Below are 12244 nucleotides of genomic sequence, written 5' to 3' on the forward strand. Positions count from 1 at the left end.
ACTTGTTATTGGTTGAAGAAACCTTACCGGAAGGGCGGGTGCTCGCAGCTGGAGGAAAAGGAAGGCTGGTGGCGGGAAGTTTTCACGGGAGAGCGGCAGAAATCGGTAAGTAGTGGTCCGGGGGGCCGGCGGGGGAGGTCGGAGAGCGAGGCAGCTGGGCTGGGTGGGGTGAAGGGGTCCTTTAATCCCTGGGGAAAAGTTCGGGGTAAATGTGCTCTGAGAGGGCTCATTTTGCCTTTCCCTCCCTGAGGGTGAGGCCGGTGTGTCGCGGGTCACTTCCGCTCACCGATACATCGGTGGAACTTGGTCCTTGAGGGGCGCGTCTGACTGCCTCCCCCTCTCCCCCCAGCCTTGTCCACGCAAGAAGCTAGGTTACCGGAGTCTGTATACAGGCAGCACCACCGGGGGACGCTCGAGCATAGGGGAGCTGTTGTTTTCTAAAGGCCGGTGCTGGGGAGAGGGGGGCGGGCGTCTGCTGTAGCCTGTGGTTCCTCATCGGTGTTTGTTCCAGGCCCAATGACGGGCTGTGACTCCGTGAAGTATTTACTGTGGCGCTGTTGGGAGTTCGGAAATAGCAGACGGAACACCAGTGGGTCCCTGAAGTAGTCATTAGTAAACGTCTGTTGTGCACCCACCACAGAACAGCTGGGGAACCGGGAGCGCTCAAGCCAAAACGGGAATGAGGATCAGGGGTATGTTGTTCCAAAGCAGCTTAGAGAGTAAGCAGTCTCGACAGTGATTAGAATAGTAACATTTCCTGAGGTGACAGGGACTTGGTTAGTGGTTACCTCATATCAACCTTGGGAAACGGCTTTTGCTTGCATTTTCCAACGGTATAAACAAGTAATTGTCTAGCTGAAGTTAGTCTTAGAAAATAAGCTCAACTGAGCTTTGTATGACCAAACTGGTTTTGTCTGCTCTGGGAATTTTTAAGACTGGTTTGCTTTTTATTTTAACGATTCCCTCTTTTTGGTTATTCTCATCAACCAGTGTAGAGTAATTTTCAGGTTCCTTTGTTGATGTATTCAGGCTGAAGAGTCACATATTTGCTGTTGCCATTAGTTGAGTCATTAGGCTCAGGCATCATGTCACCATCTTCATCATTTATGTGGTTATTGTTGATTTCCTCCAGTTGTCTGATCTGATGGATACCATTTGGCATGGGAGTGGCCGCTGACCCATCTTTAAAACCCTTGAGAGTATGCAGCACATTAGAGAGGTAAATATGATTTAAGGAGAAATTCCCAGAGGATATTCCCCAGAGGTGATTGCGCTGAGTGACCAGATAGCATAGGCACATTGTCCTCCTCACATGCACTCTTTTGGGTCCTTTCTCTGAAGTTTATATCCAGTTGTCCAGCTTTAGCTTGCATGGCTTTGGGAAAAGGGCCATTTTATTTTTATAGTGATTCCAAGTCAGAAGAGTGGGAGGAAATTGGAAATGTTAGTTTGTAGACTTCTAGCCAGATTTTGGAGGAAACTAGAATTTAGGATCCAGCCCAGTTTATAAGTAGAAAATAAAACCTGAAGGGCAGTTACCAGCAGTAGAATCTGATAGCCACAGAAGTGTATTACTGAAATATAGTTTTTCTCTATAATCATCCCAGTTCTATCAAGATAACTACAGTTAGACTAATTTGTTTGCAAACTGAGTCTAGTTTCAATAAATTTGGCCTGAATATTTATATAAGTGTAGCAGAAATGGTGATGATATAAGCTCTTTTAAATCTACTTCGCTGGAACTTTTCATAAAGAATCTTAAAAAGAAAAAAAAAATTAGATTGAATTTTTCAAGGCTCTTTGGGCTAAAGCAGCCAAGCTAAGAACTTGTCTAATATTGTCCTATTACAAGGAAGTCAGATTGAGTTTATGTAAATATATATAGTCATGAAAAATAAGAATATTTAATAAGGGTTTCTAAATTCTGGCAGTATCAGGTAGGGAGAAAAAGGTAAATGTTTCAACTGTTGATGACAGAAGTAGGTTTTACTGAATCATCATTATAAGCTATCGATAGCCTAAAGGAGAAAAGAGAGACTTAAATCTGGAAAACAAAACACTGAAGAACCATCATTGTTTTAAATGAAGTCATAAAAAATTATAATCATCTTCATTAGTTCCTTGAGTCTCCTGTAATTCTTGTTTTGATTCATCTTGGATTAATAATTTTATGAATCAGTTTTCCACTAGACTTTTAGAAATTCTTACTCAGTTCAGTGTCATGATAGTAAAATTAACAGAAACCTCTACTTGTCAGAGTCTTTTCCATGAGTCTCTGGAGATAAAGTACTTTTGTGGGAACAGTTTTGCAAGAACTTAAGTCCATTTGAATCTTAGCTAGACCACACATAAAATTCCTTTTTCAGTTCCTTTTCCATGAGACTTCTACAACTTTAAAAAAAAAAAAGATTTTGTTTGGGGTGCCTGGGTGGCTCAATTGGTTAGGCAACTGCCTTCAGGTCAGGTCATGATCCTGGAGTCCCTGGATTGAGGCTCCCAGCTCCATGGGGAGTCTGCTTCTCCCTCTGACCCTTCTCCCCTTTCTCTCACTCTCTCTGTCTCTCTCAAATAAATAAATAAAATCTTAAAAAAATTTTATTTATTTATTTGAGAGAGAGAGAGAGCGAGAGCACGCAGAGCAGGAGGAAGGGGCAGAGGGAGGAGAAAAATACTCCCCACTGAGCGGGGAGCCTAAAGACATGTGACTAGATGCCAGGACTGTGGGATCAGGACCTGAGCCAAAGGCAGTTACTTAATTGACTGAGCCACCTAGGCACCCTCTACAATTTTTTATATCCATCCAGTTTTTACTTCATTTTTTTCCCCTTCTCATTCTGGAATTATCATTTTACTTTCAGACAAAATTACTTTCCTTTTTCCCTTACCAAAACAACAGCATATATTTTCATATATTTCTTTGTCCAAAAAACACGTTATATTTTCTTTAACTGCTTTTCATATACTGTTGTTTTCTTTCATCCTTATTATTTCTAGGAGCTTTAATTACATATATTATTTAGAATTCTTAACTCTTATAATCTTTAGTTGCTAGTAAAAACTAAGAAGTAGGGGCGCCTGGGTGGCTCAGTAGGTTAAAGCCTCTGCCTTCGGTTCAGGGCATGATCCCAGGGTCCTGGGATCGAGCCCTGCATCGGGCTCTCTGCTCAGCAGGGAGCCTGCTTCCTCCTCTCTCTCTGCTTGCCTCTCTGACTACTTGTGATCTCTCTGTCTCTGTCAAATAAATAAATAAAATCTTTTAAAAAACCAAACAAAACAAAAAACCAAAAAGTAAGCAATTTTGGACTGACAAATTTATAAATACACAGTTACAAAAACTTTTTAGAGACATTCATTTTTTTAATAGTATAGTTTTTAATGTGGCAAAGGACATGGTTATTAATAGACCCAGGGATCTTTTTTCTCTCTGCAAATATTAAAAAGTCAAAAGTTGGTGTGTTCTGATGAATTGTAGGCTACTAAAGCATGAGTGACTCTTTCAAGACTGTGTGAGCAAGCCAGGGTAGGGTAAAAGTATTGGCAGGTGCCAATAGAATATAGTGATTTCTTATAAATGAAGGGATAGTTGCTGTAGCTTGAATTTATTCAGAATTTATTTTGCTAGAAGATGAAGAACTAGATTTAGGTTACCTTGTAGCAGATGATGCAAATGAAAGTAGAAATTAAACATAAATAAGAACCTTGCATAGTAGCACAAGGGAGGTGCTTAATAAAAACCATTCAGTCTAAGGTAAATTTGCGTCAGTGTGGTAGTACTGATTGATAACCATGACGGGAACCCATTCAGAGAACAAACTTACATGGGTTTAAATGGCATTTCCAAAACACTGATTTACTGAGGTCAATTTTAGTTGGCACCCAGACATGATAAAAAGTATATTGGATCACATAGCAATAATTATTTCCTTTTTAACTTTTTTTAATCCTTATTAGTTTTAGGGAAAAATTATTAGTTGTCTTTAGTAATTCTCTTAGCCTGCTAATGATTCATTTTAACAAAAAGCATTACCGCAATCTCCAAACTCCAGCAGGCAAAAATATCATTGGTTTATATTTATTACAGTTATAGGTGTGGTTATATTTTACTCCTAGCAAGTGATAGGTTGTGTTTTTTTTTTTTTTTCCATTTTTGGTGGTAATGTATAGTTTTATTTCAGTATAAGTTTAAAGTTAGTTCTTTAAATAAAATATTAGTAGTACTACAATACTGCATAGAAAAAAAAAGCCTGAAGTAGGTAAACTTATGTTTGGTATTTTATGATTTAGTATATTATCTCATTTGGAAGTGATTTAGATATTCAAGGAATATTCATTATTTAGTTTAACTTGGTACAAACTTTTCCTGTTTACATTTCTTTAAATTATTATTTTTTTTTATTTATTTATTTGACAGCGAGAGACAGGAGATCACAAGTAGGCAGAGAGGCAGGCAGAGAGAGAGAGAGGGAAGCAGGCTCCCCGCGGAGCAGAGAGCCCGATGTGGGACTCGATCCCAGGACCCTGAGATCATGACCTGAGCCGAAGGCAGCGGCTTAACCCACTGAGCCACCCAGGCGCCCTAAATTATTTGTTTTTAACAATTATGCTTGGATTAGACATTAAGCAGATAACCATCATCCTAAATTATTTTTCTTTTTGACAGATTTTGAAGACATGCTTGCTTTTATTAAGCCAACAAACTTAAACTAAGTTTTACTTTCCACAGGTTATGTCAAGTCCTGTGAACTTGAAAAACGTTTGGGTTAGTTTTTGTTTCTGAGGGTTTCAAGAATACTTTATGAGTGCTTATTTTTCTTTAAGACAGTTATATAGAGCTTCTTACACATTAGTTTTGGCGATACCATCTGGACTTAGAAAATATCACACATGTATAATGTGTATACATAGACATACAGAAACATACAGATAGATGCAAATGGATCTTATAGCTTTTGTTTAGAGAAATTTAGTCATGAGCTGATAGCCATAATAATGCAAAACTCACTAGTTCATAAAAGAACAGTTGGATCCCAATTGTATTTCTGGCAGAGGGACTAAGTTGAGGTTACTGCTTGTATAGCAGAGTGGATTTTTTTCCAGTGAAGTTTCTTTTGTTTACATGATGTAAGGATTTTTTTTTAATTTTTAATTTTTTAAAGTATTTTATTTATTTACTGGCACAAACGGGGGAGCAGCAGCGGGAGAGGGAGAAGTGGGCTCCCTTCTAATCAGGGAGCCTAATGTGGGGCTAGGACGTGAGCTGAAGGCTGATGCTTAGCTGACTGAGCCACCCACGCACTCCTATAAGGATCTTTTAAAGCTATTTTTGCAGTTATTTTGTCTGCTTATCAATCAAAGGATGCATTCTATTGTCACTGAGAGATTGAAATCCTCTCTTTTCAAAGACACAGCTCAAGATCCACTTCTCTAAGTTACAGTTGCTTTATGGTGGCCACTACAATTCCACAAGTTCACCCATTTTCCAAAAAGACATAAAATCCTGGTCCATAGACTAGGTGGAACCCATCTTTGGTTTTATAAATTCCCTAAGAGTTCTTAACTATGAGGAACCCTATTTTCTAAAAGCTGTTCCAAAACACAGGGAACCAACCATGTGCTTCCCTTTCCTCCTCCCTTTGGAACAAAATAGGATGATTTACCAAGAAATTTCAAGAAACAAAATGTAGGTATGCAAGTTAAAGTCAGCTCAAAATGGAAAGAACAGAGCTCAGATATAGGAGAGACCTCCAGACTCTAGGGTCACTGAGAAAGCAGTGAACTCAGTGGACTCTGTGGGTTCCATCACCATAGCCTCAGAATTGAGGGGGACGATGGGAGGGGGTGTCTTGTTTGAATCCCATTTTTATACCATAAATTGTCAAAAATTTGGAAATAACAGAAGTAAAACCAATGAATCATTGAAGTGTAGTAATCAGTAAAAGTTTATTGTGCACTCACCAAAAAGACAGTTTGCAAACCAGGAGTATTCAAACCAAAACATGGAAGCTCAGAGGTATATTGTTATAAAGCAGCTTATATAGTAAGAAGTTCCTACCCTCAAGCCTCCTCTCCTTCCATTTGCTCATGTGTGCTCTTAAATTTTAGCCATTTAGAGGTATTTGAAGTTTCTTAATTGCATATCCTGTGTTTTCCCTATGTCTGACCTTTTCATGTTCTCTCCTGAAATCTAATCCCTCTATAAAATACCAGTTCCTCTTTTTTTTTTTAATTTTTTTATTTGTTTATTTACAGCATAACCGTGTTCATTGTTTGGCATAACACCCAGTGCTCCATGCAGTACGTGCCCTCACTATTACCCACCACCTGGTTCCTCAACCTCCCACCCCCCCAACCCCGTCCCTTCAAAACCCTCTGGTTGTTTTTCAGAGTCCATAGTCTCTCATGGTTCATCTCCCCTTCCAGTTTCCCTCAACTCCCTCTCCTCTCCATCTCCCCATGTCCTCCGTGTTATTTGTTATGCTCCACAAATAAGTGAAACCATATGATACTTGACTCTCTCCGCTTGACTTACTTCGCTCAGCATAATCTCCTCCAGTCCCGTCCATGTTGCTACAAAAGTTGGGTATTCATCCTTTCTGATGGAGGCATAATACTCCATCGTGTATATGTACCACATCTTCCTTATCCATTCATCCGTTGAAGGGCATCTTGGTTCTTTCCACCAGTTCCTCTTTTAAGATTAACTGAAATTGTAACTCTTTAAGCAAGTATTCAATAAAATGTTGAATGATTAATCGGAGTAATTATGTGGATGGATTTTGCCCAATGTGGGGCATTTGAATCTCTTATTTGTAAGATAGGTTTTATCATCCCAATTTTACAGGTAAGGAAAGAGGCTAAGAGGAACAGGTTGTTTAACTTTTCTAAGATCATACGGTAATTTAGTGTGAACACTGTTTAGCCCCTTTGTTTTTTTTTGCTAATCACTTTCTATGTGGTATTTAAGTGTTATTGATGTTATCACTTGTTAATGTGATTTTTGGACACTTCTCTGAAATCTAGAGAATTCTTCATAAAAACCAGTGTGGGAATAATCATGTTAACCTTCTTTTAAAAGTCACTACAGTAGGGGCGCCTGGTAGCCCAGTTGGTTGAGCATGTGACTTGATCTCAGCTCAAGTCTTGATCTGAGGGTCTGAGGGTCTGAAGTTCAAGCCCCCTTGAACTTGGGCTCCCACTGGGTGTGGAGCCTACATTAAAAAAAGAAAAGCATAAAAGTCGCTACAATATATAATTTACTTTGTAGTATTTTTCATGCTTAGTAGTGAAAAATTATTGTTGGTTAGGCATTATCAATATAGTATAGTTTAAAATTTTTTCTATGATTTTTCTTTCATTTTTAGAAAGACATTTGGATCTCCAATTCAGTTTTAGAATGGCATCCATTTCAGGTTAGTGGAAATGATTACATTTTATATAGTACATTTGGTTTTGTTTTTAAGTGCATGTTCTTTGAAAAAAATTGTTTTTCTCTGTATTTTCCTCTCAGTTTTGCTGTGAACCTGTGATTTAACAGGAAAGTCTTAACAAAAATAAAGAAACATAAATCATAATAACGTTTGTTTGTATGAATTTGACTACTCGACTGATTTGAATACTCATGTAAGTGGCCTCATACAGTATTTGTCCTTTTGAGTCTGGCTTATTTCCCTCAGCATAATGTCTTTTAGCTTCATCCATTTGTAACATTTTTCTTTTTAAGGCTGAATAATATTACAGTGTATGTATGTATCCCCTTTTGTTTATCAGTTTGTCAGTGGATATGTGGGTTGTTTCATCTTTGGCAATTGTGAATAATGCTGCTATGAGCATTGGAGTACAAATGTGTTTGATTCTGTTTTCACTTCTTTTGGGTATATACCTAGAAGTAGAATTGCTGAATCCCATGGTATTTTTGTTTTTAATTTTTCAGGAACTGCCATAATTTTTTCTATACTCACTGTTCCATTTTACATTCCCACCTGTTCCCACCCGCAATGCAAAGGGGTCCAAGGCATGATATGTTTTTTGACAGAGTTATAGGAGCCTAAGAAATCACAAAGTAGAAAATATAAATCACTCCGAATCCCTCTATTCAAATTAACATAGATGTATTATTTTCAACAAATATTTTTAGTTTGCAAAGATTTTTTATTTTTTTAATGAAGTACAATTAATGTGTGTTATATTAGTTTTAGAGTATGACATATTACCCAATTCTGTCCATTAATCAGGGCTTAGCATGGTAAGTGTCACTATCGGTCACCATACAACATGGTTATAATATTAATGACTTTATTCTAAAGTTGTACATTTCATCTTTGTGACTTATTTATTTTATAACTGGAAGTTTGTACCTCTTAATCCGCTTCACCTATTTTCACCATTCTCTCTACCTACCTCCCATTTAGCAACTACCAGTTTATTCTCTGTATTTAAGAGTTTTTTTGTTCGTTTGTTTGACGATTTTATTTATTTATTTGAGAGAGAGAGAGAGAGAACGTGCACATGTGGGCATATAAGCTGGGGGGAGGGGCAGAAGGAAATGAAGAAGCAGACTCCCTGCTGAGCAGGGAGCCAGATGTGGGGCTTGATCCCAAGATCATGAGATCATGACCTGAGCTGAAGGCAGATGCTTTACCAACTGAGTCACCCAGGTGCCCCTGTTTGTTTGTTTTTATTATTCCACATGTAAGTGAAATCATATGGTATTTGTCTTTCTCAGCTTATTTTATTTAGCCTTGTACTTCTTAGGTACATTCATCTTGTTTCAAATAGCAAGATCTCATTCTTTTTCTTGGCTAAGTAATATTCCATTACACACACACACACACACACACACACACACACACACACACACGTATGACTCTTAATTTATCCATTTGTGGATCCAGGACATTGGATTGGTTCCATATTTTAGCTATTTTAAATAACACTGCAATGAATGTATGTTACATCTTTTTGAATTAGTATTCTCATTTTCTTTGGGTAAATATCCAGAAGTATAATTGCTAGATTATATGATATTTCTATTTTTAATTTTTTGAGGAATCTCCATACTATTTTTCATAGTAGCTATACCAGTTTACATTTCCACTGCAGAGTGTGAAGCCTCTTTTTTCTTCACATTCTTGTCAACACTTGTTACTTCTTTGTTTTTGATATTAGCCGTTTGAATTGGTGTGAGGTGATTTTGTTTTTTTGTGATGTTGATTTGCATTTCGCTGATGATTAGTAATGAACATCTTTTCATGTGTCTTTTTGCTATCTCCATCTTTGGAAAAATGTGTTTTCAGGTATTCTGTCTATTTTTTATTGGATTTTTTGGGTGCTAACTTGTGTAAGTTCTTTATGAATTTTGCATATTAATCCCTTATAAAATATATCATTGGCACATATATTCTATCATTTACTTGGTTGCCATTTTGTTTGTTTGTTTTTTTTTTTTAAAGATTTTATTGATTTATTTGACAGAGAGAGAGATCACAAGTAGGCAGAGAGGCAGGCAGAGAGAGAGGAGGAAGCAGGCTCCCTGCAGAGCAGAGAGCCCAATGCGGGGCTCGATCCCAGGACCCTGAGATCATGACCTGAGCCGAAGGCAGTGGCTTAATCCACTGAGCCACCCAGGCGCCCCGCCATTTTGTTTTATTGATGGTTTCCTTTGCTGTGCAAAAACATTTTATTTTGACGTAGTCCCAGTAGTTTATATTAGCATTTGTTTTCCTTGCCTGAGAAGACATATCCTTAGATATGTTGCCAAGGGTAGTGTCTAAGAGATTGATGTCTCTGTTTTCTTTTGGGAGTTGTGTGGTATCACGTCTCACATTTAGGTCTTTAGTCCATTTTGAGTTTGTGTATTGTGTAAGAAAGTGGTCCAGTTTGATTCGTTTGCATGTAGCCATCCAGTGTTTTGAACACCATTTATTGAAGAGACTGTCTTTTCCCCATTGTATATGCTTGCCTCTGTTGTCATAGATTAATTGACTGAGTAAGTGTGGCTTTATTTCTGGGGTCTCTTGTCTGTTCTATTAATTTGTGTCTGTTTCTGTGATAATAGCATACTGTTTTGATTACTTCAGTTGTATATCTTGAAATCTGGGATTGTCCAGCTTTGTCCTTTCTGAAGATTGGTTTGGCTATTCAGGGTCTTTTGTGGTTCCATAATTTTGGAATTATTTGTTTTGGTTCTGTGAAAAATACTGATGGGATTTTAGTAGAAATTGCATTGCATCTGTAGGTTGCTTTGGATATTATGAACATTTGGATAATATTCTTCCAGTTTTTGAGCAGAACATATCTTTCCATTTATTTGTGTTTTCTTTGATTTCTTTTAACAGTGTTCTCTAATATTCAGTATATAGGTCTTCCCCTTTATGGTTAAATTTATTCCTGGGTATTTTATTTTTGGTGCAGCTGTAAATGGGACTGTTTTCTTAATTTCTCTTTCTGCTACATTATTATAAGCATATAGAAGTGCAACAGATTTCTATACATTGGTTTTGTATTATGCAGCTTTCCTGAGTTCACTTGTCACTTCTAATAGTGTTTTGGTTGAGTCTTACAGTTTTCTAGTGGTATGTCACCTGAAAATAGTGACAGTTTTACATATTCTTTACCAATTTGAGTGCCTTTTTATCCTTTTTTTTTTTAATTGTCTAATTGCTGTGTCTAGGACTTTCAGTACTATGTTGAATGAAAGTGGTGAGAGTGGACATCCTTCCTTGCCTTTTCTTTTTTTAAAGATTTTATTTATTTATTTGAGACAGAGAGAAGAGTGCGAGAGCAAGGTGGGGGGCAAAGGGAGAGGAACAAGCAGACTCCTCACTGAGCAGGGATCCTGATCATCCCAGGACCCCAAGATCATGACCTGAGCCAAAGGCAAGTGCTTAACCCACTGAGCCACCCAGGCACCCTGCCTTTTCTGGAAATAGAGGAAAATCTCTCAGTTTTTCACCATTTGAGTATAATGTTAGTGTGGCTTTATATTATATGACCTTTATTATGTTGAGGTATGTTCCCTATAAATCCACTTTGTTGTGAGTTTTTATCGCTGAATGGATGTTGAATTTTGTCAAATGTTTTTTCTGCATCTGTTGAGATAATCGTATGTTTTTATTCTTCATTTTTTTAATGTGATATATCACGTTGGTTGATTTGTGAATATTGAACCCTTATTGCATCCCTGGAATAAGTCCCACTTGATTATGGTGAAAGACCTTTTAAGGTATTGTTAAATATGCTTTACTGATACTTTATTCAAGATTTCTACATCTGTATTTATTGGGGATTTGGTCTGTAGTTTGTTTTCTTTCTTTCTTTTTTTTCTTTTTTTTTTGTAGTGTCTGTGTGGCTTTGGTATCAGGATAATGCCAGCCCTGTAGAATGTATTTGGAAGCTTTACTTTCTTGTCTTTTTGAATATTTCAGGAGACCAGGTATTGACTCTTCTTTAAATGCTTAATAAAAAAAAAAATGCTTTGTAGAAATCACTTGTGAATTCTGCTCTTAGATTTTCCTTTTTTGGTATTGTTTTGATTACTGATTAAATGTGTTACCTAGGGGCGCCTGTGTGGCCCAGTGGGTTAAAGCCTCTGCCTTTCGCTCAGGTCATGATCCCAGGGTCCTGGGATCGAGCCCTGCATCGGGGTCTCTGCTTGGCAGGGAGCCTGCTTCCTCCTCTCTCTCTCTCTCTGCCTGCCTCTCTCCCTACTTGTGATCTCTATCTGTCAAATAAATGAAACCTTAAAAAAAAAATAAATGTGTTATCTATAATTGGTTTGTTTCTATTTCTTTCTGATCAGTTCAGAAGGTTTTAAGTCTGGGAATTTATCCATTTCTCTTAGTTTGTTCTATTTTATTTGGTTCTTTCCCCTGCCCCTCTCGCTCTTGCCTTTTTTTTTTTTTTTTTTTTTTTGATGAGTCTGGCTAAAGGTTTATTAACTCTTTGTCTTTTCAAAGAACCAGCTCTTTGAAAGCACTAGTTTTATGGATTTTTTTTTTTTTAACCTTTCTTTCCTTTTTGAGGGGGGGAGGCAGTCTCTATTTCTTTTATTGCTCTTATGGTTTTAATTATTTCTTTTTACTAACTTTGGTCTTCATTTTTCTTTTTCTAGTTCTTTTAGATTAAGGTTAGATTGAGATTTATCGTGGTTTTTGAGGCAGGCCTCTAGCACTATAAATTTTGCTCTTAGAACTTCTTTTGCTATGTCCCAAAGATTTTGGACCTTTGTGTTTTTATTTTTGATGGT

General features: G+C 37.4%; 1 protein-coding gene across 4 annotated transcripts in view; it reads left to right on the plus strand.

Moving 5' to 3' along the window:
* The first annotated feature begins 28 nt into the window (after positions 1-28).
* RECQL (RecQ like helicase) overlaps positions 29-12244 on the plus strand; it is a 57688-nt gene continuing 45472 nt past the window's right edge. For 2 of the 4 annotated variants that reach the window (XM_046013410.1, XM_046013411.1), the window contains exon 1: positions 11335-11431. In XM_046013410.1, the coding sequence (XP_045869366.1) occupies positions 11380-11431 (52 nt within the window). In that variant the 5' untranslated portion in view covers positions 11335-11379. Of the gene's footprint in view, positions 106-582; positions 693-1132; positions 1220-7361; positions 7410-7507; positions 7621-11334; positions 11432-12244 lie in introns of those variants that run through there. The other 2 variants (XM_046013412.1, XM_046013413.1) reach the window with 2 other exon arrangements.

The sequence above is a fragment of the Meles meles genome, chromosome 7 (assembly GCF_922984935.1).
Source record: "Meles meles chromosome 7, mMelMel3.1 paternal haplotype, whole genome shotgun sequence".
Taxonomy (NCBI): Eukaryota; Metazoa; Chordata; class Mammalia; order Carnivora; family Mustelidae; genus Meles; species Meles meles.